The sequence below is a fragment of the Geotrypetes seraphini genome, chromosome 2, assembly GCF_902459505.1.
Source record: "Geotrypetes seraphini chromosome 2, aGeoSer1.1, whole genome shotgun sequence".
In the NCBI taxonomy this organism is placed as follows: domain Eukaryota; kingdom Metazoa; phylum Chordata; class Amphibia; order Gymnophiona; family Dermophiidae; genus Geotrypetes; species Geotrypetes seraphini.
In genome coordinates, this window is record NC_047085.1 from 508,818,724 (window position 1) to 508,843,860 (window position 25,137).

The 25,137-nt window shown below is 41.6% G+C and overlaps 1 protein-coding gene across 1 annotated transcript in view; it reads left to right on the top strand.

Moving 5' to 3' along the window:
• LOC117354611 (oocyte zinc finger protein XlCOF6-like) overlaps window positions 1-24,925 on the top strand; it is a 33,910-nt gene extending 8,985 nt beyond the window's left edge. Inside the window, exons 3-4 of the mRNA XM_033932407.1 lie at window positions 10,114-10,233; window positions 22,011-24,925. Of these exons, the coding sequence (XP_033788298.1) occupies window positions 10,114-10,233; window positions 22,011-24,016 (2,126 nt within the window). The 3' untranslated portion in view covers window positions 24,017-24,925. The remainder of the gene's footprint in view (window positions 1-10,113; window positions 10,234-22,010) is intronic.
• The last annotated feature ends 212 nt before the right edge of the window (window positions 24,926-25,137 follow it).

Sequence of the window (25,137 nt, forward strand, 5' to 3'; positions counted from 1 at the left end):
CCCACTCCAATAGCCACTTCAATGGCCTCTATCGCTATCCCAGCCGATAGACTCTGGACTACCTTTGAGCACGTATCCGAATCCCTCATCCTTAAAATCTGTCTCAAACTAAAATCTTGCAATTGTTCTTTAGACCCATTTCCCTCTTACCTCTACGAAGAAATACCCTCTCAGGCCATCTCTTCCATCACCAAACTCTTAAACTCCACCCTACATTCGGGCCTATTCTCCCCAGAAATGGGCCATATCGTCTTATCCCCTCTATTGAAAAAACCCGACCTCGACCCCTCTTTACCAGCCAGCTATCACCCAATAGCAAATATCCCTCTCCTAACTAAGATGCTTGAGTCCATCATATCGACCCAACTTTCATCCTACCTTGAGAAATTCTCCATTCTCCTACCTTACCAATATGGCTTTCGCCCCAATTTCAGTACCGAATCCCTACTGACCTCCCTAATCTCCAAGATTCAACAACTTCACTCCCACAACAAGTTCGCTGTCCTCCTGCAATTCGATCTTTCTGCCGCTTTCGACGTCGTTCACCACGATATTCTAATTCACCAACTCTCTGAGATTGGCATCACCTCTACAGTCCTCGAATGGTTCTCAAAATTCCTCCGTTCCCGATCCTTCATTGTCAACATGAATGGCACCTCATCCTCTCCCTGGATACCAACCTGCGGAGTCCCGCAAGGCTCTCCTCTATCCCCTATCCTCTTCAACATCTATATGTCTTCTCTAAAACTCCTTAGTTTATCCCCCCTTGAAACAATTTATACCTACGCTGATGACATCCTTGTCCTTCTTGAGACCGACTCAAACCTCACCAATCTCTCAGAGAACATTTCCGCTTGTGTCTTGAACCTCCAATCTTGGGCCCACACCGTCCAAATGAAACTGAATGAATCCAAGACAAAACTTCTTTGGCTCGGCCCAAACTTAGCTCAGCTTCCCACCTCAATCCCACTGTCCTCTGGCTCCACACTGCAGCTCGAATTCTCCAGCAAGGTCCTGGGTGTCATTATAGATTCTACACTGTCTTTCAATGACCACCTCAACTCCCTGGTAAAAAAATGTTATTTCAGCCTCCACATGCTGAGGAAAGTAAGATCTTGTTTCCACCAAAATCATTTTGCCATTCTTGTCCAATCCATCATTCTATCCAGACTGGACTATTGCAATTCTATCTTCATAAGCCTAACAAAGAAGAACCTTCACAGACTCCAACGGATTCAAAATGCCGCAGCCAAGCTTATCTTTGCAAAAAGTAAATATGATCATGTCTCACCGCTCCTTCTCAAGCTTCACTGGCTTCCGATAATTCCCAGAGTCCATTTCAAATGCATTTGCCTAACTTTCAAGATCATCCATGGCATCCTCCCCCCATTAATTCCGCTTTCTTGGAACTCATCAAATCCTAATACCACCAGACCCACCCAAAAACTGAAGCTATCCTTCCCCTCACTAAAAGGCATTTCCTTCCCAGGAACACTAGGAACCTCCCTCCACTTCAGACTCACCGAGCTCTGGAACAACCTTACCTCCCCCCTTCGCAACCTGAGTGCTCTCCAACCCTTCCGTAAACATCTGAAAACCTGGTTATTCTCAAAAATCTAACACTTCCCTCCTCTTTGACATCCTAGCCCGCTAACTTCCTTCTTTCCTCTGATCCTCTTCTAACCCTCTCCTTGTAGTTCCTTTCTCTTTACAATTCCTGTAAACCGTGCCGAGCTCCACAACCCTGGAGATGGTGCGGTATATAAACCTAAGGTTTAGTTTAGTTTAGTTTAGCTTCTTCTAGCTGTAAACCGCCTAGAACTGCAAGGTTATGCAGCATATAAAGAACATTGTAATGTAATGGCTGGACACGTTGAAAACAACCATGGAGATGACGTTGGAGGATCTTTCCGGACTAGCAAAAATCCGATTTCTTTTTAGATCTACAATTCATCAAGTTGCTAGGACTCGAGCCTGAGTCGATGGCACTTAACAACAACAGCATTGGTTAAATCAAGATGCAGTATACAGTTTCAGCTACCAAGGTATTTTGGAATGTCACGGTGTGTCACCAGCGGGGTCAGGGCAATTGGTCCCGAGCCGCTGAGACACAGAAGTTTTGGCTCCTGTGAGCTGCGGCTAGCAACACAGGGATAAATAAGGCAGGGATTCGCCAAACAGAAAGAAAAAAAACACACTGCAAAGTCGGTAAATAAGAAAATCAAAAACTGGACTGGATTTAATTGTGCAATTTCCACAAACAAAAATGGTTGCTTTACATATCAACTTGCCACCAGTCTTCAACATAAAGTAATCAAAGAAACTAAACTTGTCAGGTAATAGCCACCAATAGGTAAGTCCTTGAATATCAGGATTAAATAAACTTAACAGTTCTAGTGCAGTGTAATATTCCTCAAAAAGAAAAGAGGTTTCAAAACTCCAAAACTAGAAACCTTAAATCTCAGCAAAAAGGATTCTTTTTCTTTGTAGCAAGATTTCCAAACAAGAAAGGTTCTCTGTACATTCAAAATATAGTCTCAGCCTAAGTCCATAGTCTTTACCAAAAAGACTTCTGTTTCAACCAGTGCCCTAGCACTGATTCTTCCAGCCGCAGTAGTGCTGGGGAAGGTGGTGTGCTCCACGTGCTGGAATATTGCCACGATATGGCCCTCTATCCCTCCACATTTAACGTGGGCAAACCCCCCCACCACCTTCAAACAAACACAGGCAGACTTGCTCAAAAATAGGCTTTAAAACAAAAACTTGTACATTTGTAATCCATAGTTATAGTATTAGGCACTTGCCTTTGGCTAGCAGACTTCCATGGGCTGTGTGCTGGCTGGTACCTCAGTGAAAGACTCCGGTTCAAAATCCAGTTCCATATCTTGGAACTCTTCGCAAGGATTTTCAGGTGCCTCTGCCCCAGCCTCTACCAGCTCCATCTGCTCAGGAACAGCATAGTTTTGCAGAGCTCTCAGCCCTGAGCTTGGTGACTGCTTGCTTTCACTGCCTGCTTGCTTCTCCCCTTCCAGCCATGCAGACCTGAGGTTTAGGAGCTGGGGACCACGCCCCAAACGCTCAGGTGTGCCGGATATTCTGACTTCCTTTCCCTTCCTAGATGGGGGAAGGGAAATCTGCCTTCTGGCACTTGCACTCCCTCTGCTGGACACAGGAGTAATAGTAGGTAAAAGGATATCTTGTGGATTACATAGAGCAGCTTGAGCACCATCTGCTCTAACAATGGGATTTCTATTAGGAACAGCCCTAGCAGGCATACCTTGCATATCACAGGTGCTAGAGCTAAGAAAAAGAAGAAACATTTTAAATCGTAAACATCATCAAAGTCACTTAGAGCAAAATTTGTCTATGTTCTAGTTCAGCCGACACCACGTATCTGCCACCTGGGTCCTGGCAGTCTAATCTAAATCTTAAGTTTATATACTGCATCATCTCCATGTGTATGGAGCTCGACACGGTTTACAAGAACTTAAAATAGTGGGTAGAGAAGAAGAAAAAGGATTACATGAACTTATGTGTAGAAGGGGGGAGAGAAAGGGGGGAAGGATAGAGCTACAATTTGCTGAAAAGCCAGGTTTTCAGTTGTTTGCGGAATAACTGAAGGGAGCTCAGGTTCCGCAACGGGGTGGTGAGGTCGTTCCACAGACCTGTGATTTTGAAGAGAAGGGATTTTCCCAGTTTGCCTGCATAGTGAATGCCACGTGGAGAGGGGAAGGCTAGTTTATGCCTTTGGGCAGTTCTGGAGGAGTCGTTTCCAAAATGTCATTCTTCTGTTCCCTTTCCACTGGGATAACCACACACTTTGAAGCTGTGTCAGTTATACTCTGAATCTCACACATTTCTACATGTGTGAGATCTCCTCTAGGAGGCGCTATATTTGTAAAACCGATTCCAGCCCCTGTATCAATCAAAGCTAATTTATCTTGACACTGTACTGTTAACATAGTCCACAAGTGTCCAATATCAAAGGTGCCACATGCTGAGGCTGAATCCTTTCCCTTATCCTGCGTCTCCTGAAGTGAGCCCTCAGGTAAGTGAAAGGAGTCAGGCAGGGCTATGAAGGCCTGAATCATCCTGACATTTGGACACAAGAGGGTCAGGATATCCCTATGCACTAGTCCTGTTTCCCTTAGAGGCTGTCAAATTACTCTTTACTCTGTCTAGTTTTAACTGCATGATATGTGTATCCTGTTCCCATTTAAATTTTTCTCTATTTCTTTCTGGACCTTGAGCTCAGGGAAAGAAATGTAGCAGGAGGAGTTTCTGTAAGTATCTCTGCCATGCCCTCTCCACGGTAGTGCTGCCTGATTCAGGGAAAAAATTTTCAATTCGATTTGCTTTTCTTACCCAATCGGGCGGGGTTTTTTTTCCAAAAGTCCTGGCAGGTTTATTTTGTACCAAGCAAAAAAAAGAGTATAGAATTACTTTTTTTTTAAAATTTCCCCCCCAATTTATTCATTTTTAAAAAATTTACAATAAGTGTAACAGCATTTATAACATTTTAAACTCAAATACAATACTTAATATTCTGTTAAAATCCATATCAGAATGTATCCCCCCTCCCCCTAATCAATAACATTCTTTAAATTCAAGAAAACCTACCATAAACCCCATTCCTATATACCTTATTTAATATTCAAATTTAAAAAAACCCTACCCCTACCCTGGATGTGCCTTTTTAAGGGAAAAAATAATATTCAATCATTACAATATTTTGTTAATGGCTCCCAAATCTCCTGAAATTTTCTAAAATTCCCCTGCTGTATGGCTATTGTCCTTTCCATTTTATAAATGTGACATAAAGAGTTCCACCAGAAACTGTAATGCAGTCTCTCCCAGTTTTTCCAATTACTCGTAATCTGTTGTATGGCAACCCCTGTCATAATAAGTAGAAGCCTTTTATTATTAGATGATATTTGGCTCTTAGCCCTCATTGATAATGTCACTGGATTTTCCAACATACAATTTATTTGACCCCATATTGATTTCCAAAAAGCAAGAATCAATGGACAATAGAATAACAAATGATTTAATGTCCCAGCTTCGAGATGACAGTGCCAGCATCTATTTGACTTAGAGCTATTTAACTTCTGTACACGAACTGGGGTCCAAAATGCTCTATGTAACAGAAAAAAACAAGTTTGTCTCATGGATGCCGACACGGTACATCTCATCCTCCAAGACCAAATTCGTGGCCATTGAGACGCAGTAATTTGGTGCTTAATCTCAATGCTCCAAATGTCCCGACGACCAGTCTTTGGTTTCTGATTCATAAATCCAGATATTAATTTGTACCACTGAGGAGCCTGGTGTCCCAGAATCCACCTGAAAGCACAAGAACGGCAAACTATACTGATTACTAAGATTTTTCACATTCAGGGAACCCTACCTGAATGGCCTGCTTCAATTGCAACCACTTATCTAATCTAATCTAATCCTTAGGTTTGTATACCGCATCTTCTCCACGTTCGCGGAGCTCGGCACGGTTTACAGGAGACTTATAATTTTGTGATTTATTAAGACCATATTTGTGTTGCAATTGTGAAAAGTCAAGCAGCTTACCTTTAGAAATAACATCATCTAAAGTGCCTTAACCTGCCTTCATCCAATAAAAGGAGTATAGAATTACTTTTAATAAATATGCTCTTCAAAATTTGATTATCAAAATACCAGCATATAGCTTCAAATATTCAATAGTGTCCATAAATATAACATTAAAAATTTAAAATAAATAAATAAAGTGAAAAGAGCTCAGTGTCCTTTGTCTCCTGCACAGGCAGTGCCGCTAAAAGAACAAGTTTGGGACCGTCATAACACTCTTCCGTCCCAATACAAACAAGTTATTCCAAGGGCTACTTATGGAAAAGGTAGCACTTATCCTATATTGTTCCTTCATCATAACCAAATAGTGGCTCGGCAGGAGTTTTTCTTTGCTGTTGTGCGTTAAAGTGGCTGATGCATCTCTGCTGCCTGAGCTGTTTAGCTTGCTCTGCCTCAAGAGGAACAGTCGTTTTATGCACAACCTTATGACCGCGCACCAGTCACAATAGCAAAGAAAAACTCCTGCCAGGCCGCTATTTGCTTAAGATGAAGGAACAAGATCAGTTACCTCCAATATAAGATAAGTGCTACCTTTTCCATAAGTAGCCGTTGTAATAACTTGTTTGTATTGGGACGGAAGAGTGTTATGATGGTCCCAAACTTGTTCTCTTAGCGGCACCGTCTGTGCAGAAGACAAAAGACACTGAGCACTTTTCACATTATAAATTTTTTAAAAATTTTAATGTTATATTTATGGACACTATTGAATATTTGAAGATATGTGCTGATATTTTGATAATCAAAAGTTTATTTTGTAGCCTCTTCATCCACCCCACCCTCTTTGCAATCTCCAATCCCATGCCGGCACTGTGGTGTAAACAAAATAAAAAAAACTTTTCTTCTCTCTATTAGGTCCTAGGTCATGCTCGCTGTCTAACACCAGTTCTGGCTGGATACACATTTCATATCTGACATATGATATCATGTGATGCACGGGGAGGGGCCCAAGGCCCTGATTAGCTCAGACACTAAGGCCTCTCACTCCCTATGGTTAGACAAGTCGCTTCTTTTGGATCGCTAAAAGCCAGTGGCGTACCTAGCATATGTGACACCTGGGGCCCATCATTTTTTTACGCCACCCCCCCTCATCTATATGAAAAATATGATTTTTAGTAACAATCCACATATCGCACAACAAGAGTATACCTAGGAAAAGGCAACAGCTTAAACACTGCCGTGAACACTAGAACACCAATACATACATTGTAAAACTAAACAAGCCAGATCCCGCACAGTCAATTGATCCTGTAGTCAATGCCAACTGAAAACTATGTCCTTTTCATACACACAGAACAGAGTTACACCCTCGCCCAATATGGAATAATCACAAAGTAAAAATAGAAATATGTAGACAAAAGTTAAACTGAACCGCTAAGAAACCAGACTCTGCATACAATGCAACACCACAAAAACAGTGATACATGTCCCCTAATACTGTGCAAAATATAAAGACAGTAGATGTAAATTTTAAAAAACTGATACATAACAACAAATTAACAAATAAAAATAAAACAAATAATGAGAAATAAGAAAATACCATTTTATTGGACTAATCCATTTTTCAATTAGCTTTCAGAACAGTACAGTATACTGTACTGCTGTTATGGTATCATGTCCTGACCTGAGGAAAGGGGTTTAGTCCAAAAAATTACCTTATTTCCATTTCCTGTTTATAAACTTTATTCAGAACAGTACAGTATACTGCTGTTATGGTATCCTGTCCTGACCTGAGGAAAGGGGTTTAGTCCAAAAAATTACCTTATTTCCATTTCCTGTTTATAAACTTTTATCAATACAGTTACAATACTTCTTGATTCTAAGTAAAGCAACAAAAAAAATCTTTCTACCTTTTGTCATTTCTGCTTTAATCATCTCTTCTTTCTATACAGGGTTTGTCCTCTCTCCCTTCCATACAACATCTGCCCTCTCTTTGCCCCTTCCACCCAGCTTCTGCCCTCTCTCTCTCTACCCCTTCCATCTACTGTCCACCCTCTCTCTCTTCCATATGGCATATTCTTTCTATGTTCCTTCAATAAATTGTATATCCTGTGTTTCTTCTCTCCTTTGCACCTCCCTCTCCATTTTTCTGTCTCCACCTCCTCCTCTATGCTTTGGCATCTCTCTCTTTCTCTTCTCCTTTCCTTTCTTCCTTCCCACCATGGTCTGGTATCTCTATCTCCTTCCTTCCCCCCATGCCATGGCATCTCTTCCTCCCCCTCCATGGTCTGGTATCTCCTTTACTTTTTTCCTTTCCCTCCCTCCCATGGACTTGGCATCTCTGGTTCCTTTCCCTTGTCTTCCTTCTCGCTCCTTCCCTCTCTCTCCCTAATTGGGTGCTGCAGCAGCAGCATTTCTCTCCCCCCTTCCCTGTGCAGCAGCAGCATTTCTCTCCCCCTTGCCTGTGCAGCATTTCTCCCCCCCTTGCCTGTGCAGCATTTCTCCCCCACTTGCCTGTGCAGAATTTCTCCCCCCTTCCCTGTGCAGCAGCAGCATTTCTCCCCCCTTCTCTGTGCAGCAGCAGCATTTATCCCCCCTTGCCTGTGCAGCATTTCTACACCCCCCTATCCTGTGCAGCATTTCTACACCCCCCTTCCCTGTGCAGTAGCAGCATTTCTCCCTTCCCTTGCCTTTGTAGCATTTCTAACCCCCCTTCCTGTGCAGCAGCAGCAACATTTCTACGCCCACCCTTCCCTGTGCAGCAACAACATTTCTCTTCCCTGCCAAGCATTTCTAGCCGGTTCCCCTGCTCAAAGCTGCGTCATGACATCAGAGGGAACGCTTCCAATGCAGCTGCGGCTTTGAGCAGGGGAGTCGGCCAGAAGCTGAACAACCGCCGGACACCCCTGTTTACAGTTTACTGCCGCTGCTGCTGGTTAAGGAAAGCAGCAGTGGCAGAATATGGAGGGTGGCCGGCTGTGCACCCTCTTGGGGCATGAACCCAGGGCGGACCACCCCCCAACTCCCCCTTGGTAATGCCACTGCTAAAAGCAATCCACTTTTATTGCATCTGGAAGCCATGTTAGAGTATGAATTGCTCTGCTAGTTTACATGGCATTTCAATATTAATGATCTTATTTGCATGGTTAGATTGGAGAATGAGCGATCGTGCTGAAAACCAGGCGGTGAGCCATTTTCTGTATCAGATCGGTAAAAGTGATTGTTGCTAAACCAGTCAAAACTGGTTTAGTGACGGTCGATAGACGATCACTGACTTTAGTGCATCTGGCATTAAGTACTTGCAAGTAGGTGCAGTAAAATAGTTGTTCAATGCCTCTCTTTACAAACTGGTATGGGTGAGTGAGAGAGTCAAATTTACAGTCATGTGAAAAAATTAGGACACCCCATGAAATATTCAATTCTTTCTTAAGAAATGTTCACATATTGATGTCGAATCTTTATTTTATTTATCTCTGGAAAAAAAAAGTGATGTAATTGCAGGTAAACAACAAAAAAGTTTATTTGATTTACTCATGAAACATAAGATATCCACAAAAATGTGTATTCTAACTGAGGAATAAATTAGGACACCCCCATATATCCTCCCACTTAAGTGGCTCAAATCACACACAAGTGTATCACATCAGGTGCACATGATTAGAACATCATTACTCAGCATTTTGAAGGAGGTATGCCCTACTTAAACCTTAGACATTTAGTTTGGTGTGCTCATGACTGCTGTGATGAGAGTGAACACCATGGTGAGATCAAAAGAGCTGTCTGAGGCCTTCAGAAAGAAGATTATAGCAGCTTACAAGTCTGGTAAGGAATATAAAAAGATCTTGAAAGAATTTGACATTAGCCATTCCATGGTCCGGAAAATAGCATACAAGTGGAGGACTTTCCAAACAACTGCCAACATGCCCAGGTCTGGCTGTCCAAGCAAGTTGACCCCCAGAGCAGACTGCAAGATGCTAAAGAGGTCTCTAAAAACTCTAAAATGTCCTCACGGGACCTACAGCAGGTAGGATACAGGTTGCTAAAAATATCAGTAAATACCTAGATTTAGTATTGAAAAGAAACCTTTACTGTTTTGGTTTTCTTTTAAGGAAATCTCTGAAACTGTTGACTTTACCTGCAGAAAAGAGTTCTCTGGCACATAGGAAATAAATTTTCTCTTCCTGTCCTTTCGTTGCGTTATTTTTGGTCTGAGCATTCTCACTGTATTTCTTTCACCTTATTCTAGATCTCCTAGATTAGAAGGAGACCTGCAGGTTGTATAAGGGATAAGGAAGTTCACTCATATTGAAATGAGGCTGATAATGTTTTGTACTATTTAGAGTGAGAATTAAACTATCAGTTTGAGTAAAGAGGGTTTATGTGTGGGTTTACTGAGATTTGCAGGGTCTAAAATAGTTCCACTAACTGAGGGTTTGAGTATTTTTGTTTTTTGAAGTTGGTGAAATTCTTTATGCTGGAAATTGTGTTAAGTCTTGAATTTCAGGGAATCCAACAATATATACTTTTGGGAGACCTAATGCAGTTTTCTTTCCCCAGGAACAGGCTCTCCTTGCGTCACTCCTGATATTATATCCCACATTGAATGGGGGGAAGAGCCGTACATCAGGGAAGAGCCAGGATCAGAGGAAAGAGAACCTGTGAGAAGCAGCTGCTCAGGTGAGTGCAGTAATAAGAGGGACAAGGGTAAAACTGCTGAGATGAAGGGGGGAGTTGTAACCTTAATTTCCAAACCTGGCTCATCTTTATCTGAGCGTGTGAGAGATACTCAGATCTTTATATATGGGGCAAAGATTTGTTTTATGTGAAAATATCTTTTGACTATTATATTTTTCAATCCATAAATCACATATTACATTACATGCTGCAAACCCCTCCCACAAAACCCACATTAAAGGCTACAAACTGTGTATTCTACAAGTGATGTTATTTTCTCTTTACTAACCAAGCGACAAAACCAAGGTCTCCTGCGTCGTTCCTTTAAGGTGACCCCTATATCTAGTAAAGAAAATTGAAAGAAGACAATCTCTCCTGCCGGAACCTCCTCTCCCCCAAACAATCGTGGCAGGAAGGATGCCCAGTCCCTCCTGCCGACACTCCCCCACCCCTAAAAGTTGATTCGACCCCCCACCAGGACCCCAATTTAACCTCACCTGGACCCCCCCCCCCCACCAGGATGCCCCCAGAACCTCCTAACCTGGAATCGATGGATGGATGGCTTTTGCTTGTCTGGCCTGCAGGCCCACCTCCTCTGCAATGGTGGGCCTGCCCCTTCCCGGTGCATCATGGGATGCACTGGGGATGGGCCTAAGGGCCTGATTGGCCCAGGTGCATAAGGCCTCTCTTGTAGGAGGGGCCTTAAGCACTTTGGCCAACCGGAATCTTAGGCCCATCTCCCAGTGCATTCTGGGATGGACTGGGAGTTTCCTAAGATTCCAATTGGTCAGATCCCCTACGCCCCTCCCAAGGAAAAATCATAGTCTTGGTTTTTTAATATTTAAAGCAAGCATGTTGTCGTTTAACCAGAGTCTAATTTGTTCAAGTTTTTGGTTTATGCTGGATAGTGCCCCCCTCTACCAGACTATCTCCCCTCCCACACACACTTTCCAGGGTAGGTGTAATAGGATTATCCTCCCAGCTCCCTCCTGTTCAATATCTACCAATTGTCTACAATCATGAGTTTGCCACTGATAACAGCCCGCAGTTGAGCAGCTTGATAATAGTTTGGGAACAGCCAACGCTCCCTCTCTTTTGCTTAAACAAAGAACCCTGATTCCCACCCGTAGGCATTTATTGGTAGATGTGATGAAACACTGATCGGCACAATAACTGGTATTACGTTTGCAACAAGAAAATCCGAAAACACCAGTGTCAAAGTACAAACTAAGACACTGGTCTCAAACTTGCGGCCCACCAGGTACTATTTTAAGGTCCTCAGTATGTTTATCATAATTACAAGTAAAATAAAACAGTTTCTTGATCAAATGTCTCTTTAGCTATAAGTTATAATATTATTATTAAGACTTAGCCAAAAGAAAAGATTTTTAAACTATAAAGAGTTTTACCTCATGCAAAATTGTCATTTCTTTAATAAAACATTAACTATTTTTTCTGAGGCCCTCAAGTACCTACAAATCCAAAATGTGGCCCAGCAAAGGGTTTGAGTTTGAGACCACTGAACTAAGACCTAGCATAGGGGACTGTGGCACGTGTTTCTCAGTTTGAACACATTACTCTGGTTTTGCAAGAGTTACACTGGTTACCCATCAATGCGTGCATCGAATTTAAGATTCTTTGTTTGATATTTAAATTACAGAACGATGCTGGTCCTAAAGTGGTATGCTCATTGTTAACCACTAAAAACCCTGTAGGACTTTGTGGCCAATATAGTCCAAAATATGTGAAAAAACAAAATTGACCCACAATCTATGTTCAAATTCAAATATAATAATGAATATTGGTATGTTATTTAAAGAAAAAGATTGAAAGGAATAATATCAATATAATTAAGTGATTCTGAATCCCTTAAACTCAAATGTCATTACTCCCATGGGCCTTCAGTAGGAAAGGCGCTCGATATGTCTCAAAGGCTCAGGTAGTAACCCTGCGATGACTTGCATCATCCGGACTTTAGTCTGGATTAAAGTTACTACCTCAAACATCATATATGGTCCATAAATGAGGGAGAAAAAGACTTTAAATATAAAGAATGAAGTGTAAAAAATAAAAAATATATAAAAAATGAGTCACCAGACTATCCCTAACAATTCTTACTCGTAAAGTGAAACCACATAGATCACAAAATCTCCCCAAGGCTGGTGTAATAAAATGTTAATGGCTAAAATTGCCTGTGCTTTAATATGATGTCCATATCTAAATAAAGTGTCTATATAAATTCAACGGACAAAAAATATATAATAATGTGAAAAAACAGCCCAAAAAAAGAAGAAAAAGAAGAAAGCTCAAAAAATGAGAAAAAAGTCCAAATGTGTAAAATCATAAACTCAGAAAGGGCTAGAAAAACACCTTGTAATCTTACCCTAGCCCTAAATTGTTTGAAAAGATGAGTACTAAATGAAATAAATAGTACTTAGCTTCAAGTTTTGAAAGCAAAAAGTGTCCAATGTTAATCTCCACTCGACGAAGCTCCGTTTCGTCGCCTTCATCAGGAGCGGGGATCCGGAGTAGTGGACAAGCGACAGGCTGCAAATAAAGCTGTCAGCTACCTGGGCGATGGTTAGACATTAAAGCCATCAACCTCTCTTAGTGAGGAGCGGTTCCGATTGAGCGAGAGGAGATGGAGCTACTTTCTTTTTGAAATTTCCGTGTAAATGCTTGATTTCATATGGAAGTGATAAATATGTGTTTTTTGATCCAGCCCAGGTGGAAGATTTTATTAAAGATAAACCTTTGTTGAAAGTTTAATTTTTTAAGATTGAGTTTACTTTTGGAGGATAATGTATAATATATATAAAAGCCATTTGCCTGTTCCTAGATAGTACATATAAAGATTTGATGTTTTAATTTAAAATACTGGCTACCAGTAATAATGTGGACTAGGATATGGTTGATTAGTTTCCTCATATATTTTTGTTGTTCCTTGAATGGAATTTACATTTGCAATTTTTGTGTTCATTCATGAATGTTTGTTACTAAGGTATTGTAATGAATAATCACAAAATTATAAATGGTTACAACTGAAACAGGCCATTCAGGCAGGGTTCCCTGAATGGAAAAATATTAATAATCAATATAGTTTAGAGTTCTTATGCTTTCAGACGGACTTCCTGGGACACTAGGCTGCACAGTGGTACAAATTAATATCTGGATTCATGAATAAAAAACCAAAGACAGGTCTTAGAGACATTTGGAGCATTGAAATTAAGCATCAAATTTCTGCTTCTCAATGGCCACGTATTTGGTCTTGGAGGATGAGATGTACAATGTCTGCATCTATGAGACAAACATGGTTTTTTTCCTGTTGCATAGAGCATTCTGGACCCCTGTTCGTTTAAAAAAATTAGATAGCTCTAAGTCTGATAGATGTTGGCATTGTCATCTTGAAGCAGGGACTTTAGACCATTTATTATTCTATTGTCCATTTATAATGGAATTTTGGAAATAAATTTGGAGTCAAATAAATTGTTTATTAGAAAATCATAAGAACATAAGAAAAGCCTTCACCGGATCAGACCGAGGTCCATCCAGTCTGGTGATCCGCACACGCGGCGGCCCCTTTAGGTCCTGCCGAATGGAGACCCAGATATACCATAGCCCTCAATATGATTTGCAAGAAGGTGTGCATCCAACTTGCGCTTGAATCCCAGAACAGTAATCTCTGTCACAACATCCTCCAGGAGAGGATTCCAAATTCCCACCACGCGCTGTGTAAAAAAGTACTTCCTGATATCCGTCCTGAACCTGCTGCCACTCAGTTTCAGTCTATGACCTCTTGTCCGTGTCACATCTGAAAAAGTTAGTAATGCTTCTTCTTGGTCGATTTTATCAAATCCCTTTACTATTTTAAAAGTCTCTATTAAATCCCCTCTCAGTCTTCTCTGCTCGAGGGTAAACAATCCCAATTTCCTAAGGCGCTCTTTGTAGCTCAATTTCTCCAATCCTTTGACAAGTTTTGTAGCTCTCCTCTGTACCCTTTCCAGTAGAATTATATCCTTCTTGAGGTATGGAGACCAGTGTTGTACACAGTATTCCAATTGCGGCCTGACCATTGCTCTATAAAGTGGCATTATTACTTCTTCCGATCTACTCGTGATCCCCTTCTTAATCATACCCAACATCCTATTAGCTTTCTTTGCCGCTGCCGCGCATTGAGCTGAAGGCTTTAGGGTTCTGTCAATCAGTACCCCCAAATCCCTTTCTTGTTCGCAATTTGCTAATGTCGCCCCCAACATCTTATACTCGTGTTCTTTGTTTTTTTTCCCTAGATGCCTCACCTTGTTAAAATTCATCTGCCACTTTGTTGCCCATGCTTCTAGCTTGTTCAAATCCTCCTGGAGTTCCTCACAGTCCCTTTGAGAGTCAACCACGCGAGATAGTTTTGTATCGTCTGCAAACTTTATTATATTGCAAGTTGTTTCATCTTCTAGATCGTTTATAAAAATATTGAACAAGATAGGCCCAAGAACCGAGCCCTGGGGCACGCCGCTAGTCACCCTCTCCCATTCCGAGAATTTCCCGTTTATGTTAACCCTCTGCATTCTGTTCTCCAACCACTTGTCGATCCATCTATGCACTTCACCTCCTATACCATGGCTTAGTAGTTTCTTCATAAGCCTTGCATGTGGAACCTTGTCAAACGCTTTCTGGAAGTCCAAGTAAACTATGTCCACTGAATTTCCATTATCCACTTGTTTGTTCACTTTCTCAAAGAATTGTAGTAAATTTGTCAAACATGACTTCCCTTTCCTAAAGCCGTGTTGACTAGCCCTTATTAGGTTGTGATTCTCCAAATGTTGTACAATGTTGTCTTTAATTAGTTTCAATTATCTTCCCTGGAACCGAAGTGAGGCTCACAGGTCGATAGTTTCCCGGATCACCTCTTGAACCTTTTTTGAAAATTGGGATAACATTTGCTATCCTCCAGTCTTCTGGTATTTGGCCGGTTCTAATTAACATATTAGCTACAGATTGTAGCAATTCACCAATTTCGACCTTAAGTGGCATTATCCTATGATACAATATTATTTGGCATGGAGATGAGAACTAAAAGTCAAATATCCTCTACAAATAATAAATTATTGCTCATTTTGACAGGAGTTGCCATACAACAAATAACACTTAATTGGAAAAGTTGGAATAGATTGAACTTTAGGTTTTGGTGGAATTCAGTATGCCATATTTATAAAATGGAAAGAACATTAGCCATTCAAAAAGGAACTTTAATAAATTTCAGGATGTGTGGAGGCCATTATCAGATTATTGTAAAGAATGAATATATATTTTTCTTCCCTGATTAGTACAAATGGAAATTGGGCAGGGGGAGGGGGGTATTTATTATTGGAAAATGTTTTTATGAAATATATAAAGGATGGGAGGGAAAGGGATAAATTTAATTTGGTAAGATTAATTGTAGAATTTCAAGTGATATATCTATGTTAAAATGTTAATACCAGCAGGGTTAGAAACGCAGAAGACTGCGAGGACCTGCAAAGAGACCTAACAAGACTGGAAGAGTGGGCAAAAAAGTGGCAAATGAGTTTTAATATAGAAAAATGTAAGGTCATGCATGTAGGGAAAAAGAACCCGATGTTCAGCTACAAAATGGGGGGATCACTGCTAGGGGTAAGCAACCTTGAAAGAGACCTGGGGGTGATGGTGGACACAACATTGAAAGCATCAACACAGTGCGCGACGGCCTCAAAGAAAGCGAACAGAATGTTGGGTATCATTAAAAAGGGTATCACGACCAGGACGAAGAAAGTCATCATGCCGCTGTATCGTGCAATGGTGCGCCCACATCTGGAGTACTGTGTCCAGTATTGGTCGCCGTACCTCAAGAAGGACATGGCAGTACTTGAGGGGGTCCAGAGGAGAGCAACTAAAATGATAAAAGGTATGGAAAACTTTTCGTATGCTGACAGGTTGAAGATGCTGGGGCTCTTCTCCCTGGAAAAGCGGAGACTTAGAGGAGACATGATAGAAACCTTCAAAATCCTGAGGGGCATAGAGAAAGTGGACAGGGACAGATTTTTCAGACTGTGGGGAACCACTAACACAAGGGGTCACTCGGAGAAATTGAGAGGAGACAAGTTTAGAACAAATGCTAGGAGGTTCTTTTTTACCCAGAGGGTGGTGGACACATGGAACGCGCTTCCGGAGGTTGTGATAGCCCAGAGCACATTGCAGGGTTTCAAGGAAGGTTTAGATAAGTTCCTAAAAGATAAGGGGATTGAGGGTTACAGATAAAAAGAAGAGGTAGGTTACAGAAATTGACAGGAACCACATTACAGGTCATAGACCTGATGGGCTGCCGCGGGAGCAGACCGCTGGGCGCGATGGACCAATGGTCTGACCCAGTGGTGGCAACTTCTTATCTTCTTATCTTATCTTATGATGTAAGTTATAAAAATGAATAAAGAATTAAAAAAAAAAAGGACAGCCAAAGCATCCCGGAGCAGAAACAGACCCAATCCACTGCCTCAGGTGGTAGTTGCATTTCGCGAATCTGCTTGACGTTGCAATCGCTTTTTCTGATCCACCCGGTGCTGGCGTTGCATCACAGAAGGTAGAGGCAATAATTCCTTGCGCTATCACGGAAGATCTTCTTGCCACAATTTAGCTTCCATCAAAAAGGTTTTTGCATCCCGGACTGTAGTAACCCGACGGGTCTTATTGTCCAACACAAATGAAAGGCCAAATGGATAGTGCCAACGATAGCGAATATCATAAGAGGAGAGACGCTGTGTTGCCTCTCGAAATTCGCACCTCCTTTTCAAAGTTATAGCAGACACACATCAGCGAAAAGTTCCACTTTGGCACCCTCCATTTCGACATGGCCCACTTTCTGCACAGCCTGCAGCAGGTGCTCCTTAATAATAATAATAATAATAATAATAACTTTTATTTTGTATACTGCCATACCCAGAGAGTTCTAGGCGGTTCACATCAGTTAAACAAAGTTACAAATGAAGAAGTCGTGGAAGTTAGGAAGTCAGTTAAACAGAGTTAGCTGACGGATGGTAGTGCGTAAAGCAAGCTACAATATCTCTCGGTCTGTCCGCTGGCACAGGACCCAGTGCTCTTTGCACTCTATCCATCTCGGGAAGATCCCCTTCAGGCTCCGCTGCACACAGAAATTGATGGCAAATTTGGATCATAAGAGCAGCCAGGTCGCAATCACATCCCGCTTCTGGAACTCCTCTGGCCCGTAAACTATTTTGTTGGGAGCGATTTTTCCCATCCTCAATCTTAAACAGAAGATCTTCAAAATAATGAAGGGAATAGACTTAGTAGATAAAGACAGGTTGTTCACCCTCTCCAAGGTAAAGAGAACATGAGGGCACTCTCTGAAGTTAAAAGGGGATAGAATCAAGTTCTTCTTCAGCCAGAGAGTGGTGGAAAACAGGAACGTTCTTCCAGAGGCTGTTATAGGGGAAAACACCCTCCAGGGATTCAAGACAAAGTTGGACAAGTTCCTGCTGAACCACAACGAATGCAAGTAGGGCTGATCTCGGATAAGATACAGGTCTTTGACCTGGGGGTCCGCCGCATGAGCAGACTGCTGGGCACGATGGACCACTGGTCTGACCTAGCAGCGGCAATTCTTATGTTCGCCCTTCATTTCTAAACTGTGGCGACGTGCCCATAAGTCCACAATATCCTGATCGTGATTTATATAACATGTTCTTCAAAATCATTTAAGCAGTGCCCCTTTTTATCAATTTTATCATGTAGGCAACATAGTAACATAGTAGATGACAGCAGATAAAGACCCAAATGATCCATCCAGTCTGCCCAACCTGATTCAGTTTAAATTTTTAAATTTTTTCTTCTTAGCTATTTCTGGGCAAGAATCCAAAGCTCTACCCGGTACTGTGCTTGGGTTCCAACTGCTGAAATCTCCGTCAAAACCTACTCCAGCCCATCTACACCCTCCCAGCCATTGAAGCCTTTCCCAGCCCATCCTCAACCAAAAGGCCATATACAGACACAGACCGTGCAAGTCTGCCCAGTACTGGTCTTAGTTCAATATTTAATATTATTTTCTGATTCTAGATCCTCTGTGTTCATCCCACGCTTCTTTGAACTCATTCACCATTTTCCTCTCCACCACCTTTCTCAGGAGTGCATTCCAGGCATCTACCACCCTCTCCGTAAAGTAGAATTTCCTATCATTGCTCTTGAATCTACCACCCCTCAACCTCAAATTATTTCCTCTGGTTTTACCATTTTCCTTTCTCTGGAAAAGATTTTGTTCTACGTTAATACCCTTCAAGTATTTGAACGTCTGAATCGTATCTCCCCTGTCCCTCCTTGGTATACATATTCAGGGCTTCCAGTCTCTCCTCATACGTCTTCTGGTGCAAGCCTCCGGACCGCTTCAAGTCTTCTTACGTCCTTTGCCAGATATGGTCTCTAAAACTGAATACAATACTCCAAGTGGGGCCTCACCAATGACCTGTACAGGGGCATCAACTCCTTCTTCCTTCTACTGGCTACGCCTCTCTTTATACAGCCCAGCATCCTTCTGGCAGCAGCCACCGCCTTGTCACACTGTTTTTTCGTCTTTAGATCTTCGGACATTATCACTCCAAGGTCCCTCTCCCCATCCATGCATATCAGCTTCTCACCTCCCAGCATATACAGTTCCTTCCGGTTATTAATCCCCAAATGCATTACTCTGCATTGAATTTTAGTTGCCAGGCATTAGACCATTCCTCTAACTTTTGCAGATCCTTTTTCATATTTTCCATTCCCTCTTCGGTGTCTACTCTGTTACAAATCTTGGTATCATCTGCAAAAAGGCACACTTTTCTTCTAACCCTTCAGGAATGTCACTCACAAATATATTGAACAGGATCGGCCCCAGCACCGAACCCTGAGGGACTCCACTACTCACTTTTCTCCGAGCGACTTCCATTAACCACCACCCTCTGGCGTCTGTTCGACAGCCAGTTTCTAACCCAGTTCACCACTTTGGGTCCTAACTTCAGCCCTTCAAGTTTGTTCAAGAGCCTCCTATGAGGAACTGTATCAAAGGCTTTGCTGAAATCTAAGTAAATTACATCTAGCATATGTCCTTGATCCAGCTCTTCGGTCACCCAATCAAAAAATTCAATCAGGTTCGTTTGGCATGATTTAACTTTTGTAAAGCCATGTTGCCTTGGATCCTGTAACCCATTAGATTCAAGGAAGTATACTATCCTTTCTTTCAGCAACACTTCCATTATTTTTCCAACAACCAAAGTGAGGCTCACTGGGCTGTAGTTTCCTGCTTCATCCCTGTGACCACTTTTGTGAATAGTGACCACATCCGCTCTCCTCCAATCCCCAGGAACCACTCCCGTCTCCAGAGATTTGTTGAACAAGTCTTTAATAGGAATCGCCAGAACCTCTCTGAGCTCCCTTAGTATCCTGGGATGGATCCCTTCTGGTCCCATCGCTTTGTCCACCTTCAGTTTTTCAAGTTGCTCATAAACACTCTCCTCTGTGAACGGCGCAGAATCTACTCCATTTTCTCGTGTAACTTTGCCAGACAATCTCGGTCCTTCTCCAGGATTTTCTTCTGTGAACACAGAACAGAAGTATTTGTTTAGCACATTTGCTTTTTCCTCATCATTCTCCACATATCAGTTCCCAGCATCTTTTAGTTTAGTAATTCCATTTTTCATCTTCCTCCTTTCACTAATATATCTGAAAAAAATTTTGTCTCCCTTTTTTACATTTTTAGCCATTTGTTCTTCCGCCTGTGCTTTCGCCAGACATATCTCTCTCTTGGCTTCTTTCAGTTTCACCCTGTAGTCCTTTCTGCACTCCTCTCCTTGGGTTTTTTTATATTTCACAAACGCCAACTCTTTCGCCTTTATTTTCTCCGCCACTAGTTTGGAGAACCATATTGGCTTCCTTTTTCTCTTGTTTTATTGATTTTCTTCACATAAAGGTCCGTAGCCATTTTTATCGCTCCTTTCAGCTTAGACCACTGTCTTTCCACTTCTCTTATGTCCTCCCATCCTAACAGCTCTTTCTTCAGTTACTCTCCCATTTCATTAAAGTCCGTACGTTTGAAATCTAGGACTTTAAGTATTGTGCGGCCGCTCTCCACTTTAGCCGTTATATCAAACCAAACCGTTTGATGATCGCTACTTCCCAGGTGAGCACCCACTCGAACATTAGAGATACTCTCTCCATTTGCGAGGACCAGATCCAATATGGCTTTTTCCCTTGTGGGTTCTGTCACCATTTGTCTGAGCAGAGCCTCTTGAAAGGCATCCATAATTTCCCTACTTCTTTCTGATTCCGCAGATGGAACATTCCAGTCCACATCTGGCAGGTTGAAATCTCCCAATCTCCCAACCCATATCAGTTTGCAGCTTGGACTTCAGTGTAGAAAGGGATCATTGAATATCAGACATCCAGCGCTGCAAGCCCGCCCGGCTAGCTAGAGAAGTGCCCACTCTGCCATTTTGTACCTCAGTCCCTGCAGAGGCCTCCGCCATCCACGAGGATTCGGGCAGGTCCTCCATGTTGTCTGCCATGCGGTGCAGAGCTGCCTGGGGTTTATAATCAAACGCTTGCAAATCTGCTCTCTGTTTTGTGCCCACCATACGGCAAACTTGTCCAAGAAGCTAAAACCTGGCATCTGCAAGCTAAATTGGCTGGTGTTGCTGATTATCGCTTAAAATACTAGTGATGGGGAGAGCTCCCCGAACAGGCTGCCATACCGGTCGGTGACGTCACCAGAAGTCATGACAATGCTTTTTCCAATGGCTGACTGTGCCACATTTGGAGTGACAGGCTAATTTCTGAGGAACTTATCCCAAATTAACACTTAAATTCTTGCTTTTGTATCAAAAATATTTGAACAACTCTATTCATTTTTATTTTCTTTAATTTAATTATTTATATTCCGCATATCCTACAATTCTATGCAGATTACAAATTATTCAGGTATTCCAGCATTTTTCCCTATCTATCCTGGTGGGCTCACACTATCTATATACAGTATATATGCCACCATAATCAGACCATAAATGCATTACTTGAAATCCTGTTACATAAACACCAAAATAGAATACAAAGAGTAACCCCCCTCCCCCAAGACCCCACATTACAATACCTGGGATCTAGTGATGTTGTGAGGGAAAGAGCAAGAGTGAGCCCCAGTCATTCTTGGCCATGTCAGATCAACTCTCAAAATGGCTGTCATGATCTCTTGACTGTCTCATGAGATTTCTCCTAGAGGTCACGGCAGCCATTTGGGGATCACTCCTGCCTTGACTACTCCACTAGACCACCAGGGATTGTAAGATAGGCTGAAGGGGGGCCTCCATAGGTGGCTGGGGTAGCAGCAGCTCCGATTCGGAGGGGAAAGGGAAGGTTGGAGCAGAACAAAGAATACATTTTAAACTTCATTGAAAACGCAAGGCCAATTTTAGCTAAAACTGAAACCGTGGCTATAGCCTTTAGGCTGAAACCAAAAATGGGCAGAGAGAGGATTTTGAGTGGTTTTGTCACCAAAACTGAGATTTGATCAGCTTCTACTCATGCCTTTTCCAAGGAACATCTCGCCATTTCAGAAACCTGCAGCATGTTAGAAAAACACTTCAACATATGGTTTGCAATTAAGAGACCAATTTTTAAGCCAGAGAAAATCCCAGTGTAAAATAACCAGTCCTTCTTAATAGACCCAGGTAATTTCTCAGAACCCACCACTGTCCTCTGGTACATGATTAATACCTTCTGTTTATATCCTACAGATCATCAAATTACACAAGAAAGGAAGAGAGAACAGAAACATGGAGAACATCCTGTAGAGATAGAAGAAATCCAAAGACAATCAGAAAATGTCCGTGAGAATATTTCCCAGGGAATTGAGAGGATTAACACAAAGAATTGCAAGCAGGAATCAAAGGAGCAGGGAGACCCTGCAGGAGACTCAAAGGATGGACACCTGACAGAGAGACCCTTGCATATTTCTAATAGTGGCAAAGTGACTTCTGATGAGCTCCATGACAAGAGGAAAGGCAAAACACACCACCAAAAATTTACATATATTGTACATAAGAGGAGTTTCAACTTTATTAGCCCTAAACGTAATAAGAGCTTCCCTTTGTTTTCCGAACTCCAAATGCACAAAAGCGATAATAAAAATGAGAAACCAGTTACATCCATTGAGTGTAATAAAAGCTTCACTCAACATTCAGCTCTAAAAATCCATCAAGAGATTAACACAGCACTTAAACCATTTACATGTCTTGAGTGTAATAAAAATTTCAGTCAGGCTGGATATCTAAAAAGTCACCAGAGGATCCACACGGGAGACACACCATATATTTGTACTGAGTGTAATAAAGGCTTCATTCTGCTTTCACATCTAAAAACACACAAAATGATCCATACAGGACACAAACCATTTCCATGTACTGAGTGCAATAAACGCTTCACTCAGCTTTCACATCTAAAAAACCACCAGAGATCCCACACAGGAGACAAACCATATACATGTAATGAGTGTAATAAAAGCTTCACTCAGGTTGGATATCTAAAAATTCACCAGAGGACCCACACAGCACTTAAACCATTTACATGTCTTGAGTGTAATAAAAGCTTCACTCAGGTTGGATATCTAAAAATTCACCAGAGGATCCACACGAGAGACACACCATATATTTGTACTGAGTGTAATAAAGGCTTCATTCTGCTTTCACATCTAAAAAGACACAAAATGATCCACACAGGACAGAAACCATTTCCATGTACTGAGTGTAATAAAAGCTTCACTCAGCTTTCACATCTAAAAAACCACCAGAGATCCCACACAGGAGACAAACCATATACATGTAATGAGTGTAATAAAAGGTTCACTCAGATTTCAAGCCTAAAATATCATCAAAGGATCCACACGGGTGACAAACCATTTGCATGTACCGAGTGTAATAAAAGTTACACTCAACTTTCAACTCTAAAAATCCACCAAAAGATTCACACAGCACTCAAACCATTTCCATGTACTGAGTGTAATAAAAACTTCACTTGGCTTTCAACTCTAAAAAGACACAAAATGATCCACACAGGACACAAAGCATTTGCATGTACTGAGTGTAATAAAAGCTTCACTCAGGTTGCATATCTAAAAATTCACCAGAGGATCCACACAGGAGACAAACCTTATACATGTAATAAGTGTAATAAAAGCTTCACTCAGGTTGCATATCTAAAAATTCATCAGAGGACCCACACAGCACTTAAACCATTTACATGTCTTGAGTGTAATAAAAGCTTTACTCAGCTTTCATATCTAAAAAGTCATCAAATGATTCACACGGGAGACAAACCATTTACATGTACTGAGTGTAATAAAAGCTTCATTCTGCTTTCACATCTAAAAAGACACAAAATGATCCACACAGGACATAAACCATTTCCATGTACTGAGTGTAATAAAAGCTTCTCTCAGCTTGTATGTCTAAAAATCCACCAGAGGACCCACACGGGAGAAAAACCATATACGTGTTCTGAGTGTAATAAAAGCTTCACTCAGCTTTCACATCTGAAAATTCACCAGAGGATCCATATGGGAGAGAAACCATATAAGTGTATTGAGTGTAATAAAACCTTCACTTGCTTTTCATCTCTAAAAAGACACAAAATTATCCACATGGGAGAGAAACCATTTACATGTACTCAGTGTAAGAAAAACTTCACTTGTCTTTCAGAGCTAAAAACTCACCACAGAATGCACACAGAGATAGTACTGTGCTAGTTCCTGTAAAAAAAAAAAAAAAGTAACTAGTTACATGGGATAAAAAGTAAGTAGTTACTGATGATAGTTACTTTACTAATTACTAAAAAAAATTATCTAGGTAGTTAATAGTTACTTTATTATTTAGAACGATATGAACGAGTACTTTATTTTCAAATGAGTTCTTATTAGCTCTGAGCATTAAAAGCATTTCAAAAAGCTCATCGGTTAAACTGTTCCTGCGAAGTGTAAGAATCTGTCCATTCATGCTGAAGAGTCTCTCCACTGGTGTGCTTGATGGAATGGAAAGCTTGTATTCTTCGGAATAAGCACTTCTTTCACAGTTGGATAGCGCTGGAGGCTGGCTCTGTCACGTGCAGCATCATTCAAGAAGAGGTCTCGTTCTGACTGCACAGCGTTGCCCCCTTTATTTGATTCATAGAAGCAGAAGAAGCTGGTGTCTTCACTGGAACCTGGTGCTGCATTAGGAGTTGTGTTTGCAGCGTCAGCCTGAGCCTGCATTGCTTGCATCAGCAAGTATTTGGCATGGTAACTCCAATAAAGCTTCTGTTGTGGAAGGTCCATATGTCAGCAGTTTTGCAGACTTCAGTCACAAGTGATGGCTTATTCTGAAGGTCATCTGTCATCTTACGATTCTGGTCCTCAATGTGTCCAGTCAGAGCGTTGCCTGGTTGATGACCAGTGACAAACTGAATGAATTCTGGTGACTCAACCACTGAGAAAGCTTGCATGTCCTGAATAACAAAATTAGTGATGAGATCATTGACCCTGTTACTGCTCCATGAAGCGGCCAAAGTTTGAACCTAAGAATTGCCACTACTGGGTCAGACCAGTGGTCCATCGTGCCCAGCAATCTGCTCCCGCAGCGGCCATTAGGTCAAAGACCAGTGCACTAATTGAGTCTAGCCTTACCTGTGTAAGTTCCGGTTCAGCAGGAACTTGTCTAATTTTGTCTTGAATCCATGGAGGGTGTTTTCCCCTATAACAGCCTTCGGAAAAGCATTCCAGATCTCTACTACTTCCTTACATTTGTACGGAATCTATCCCTTTTTAACTTTAGAGAGTGCCCTCTCGTTCTCTCTACCTTACAGAGGGTGAACAACCTGTTTTTATCTACTATG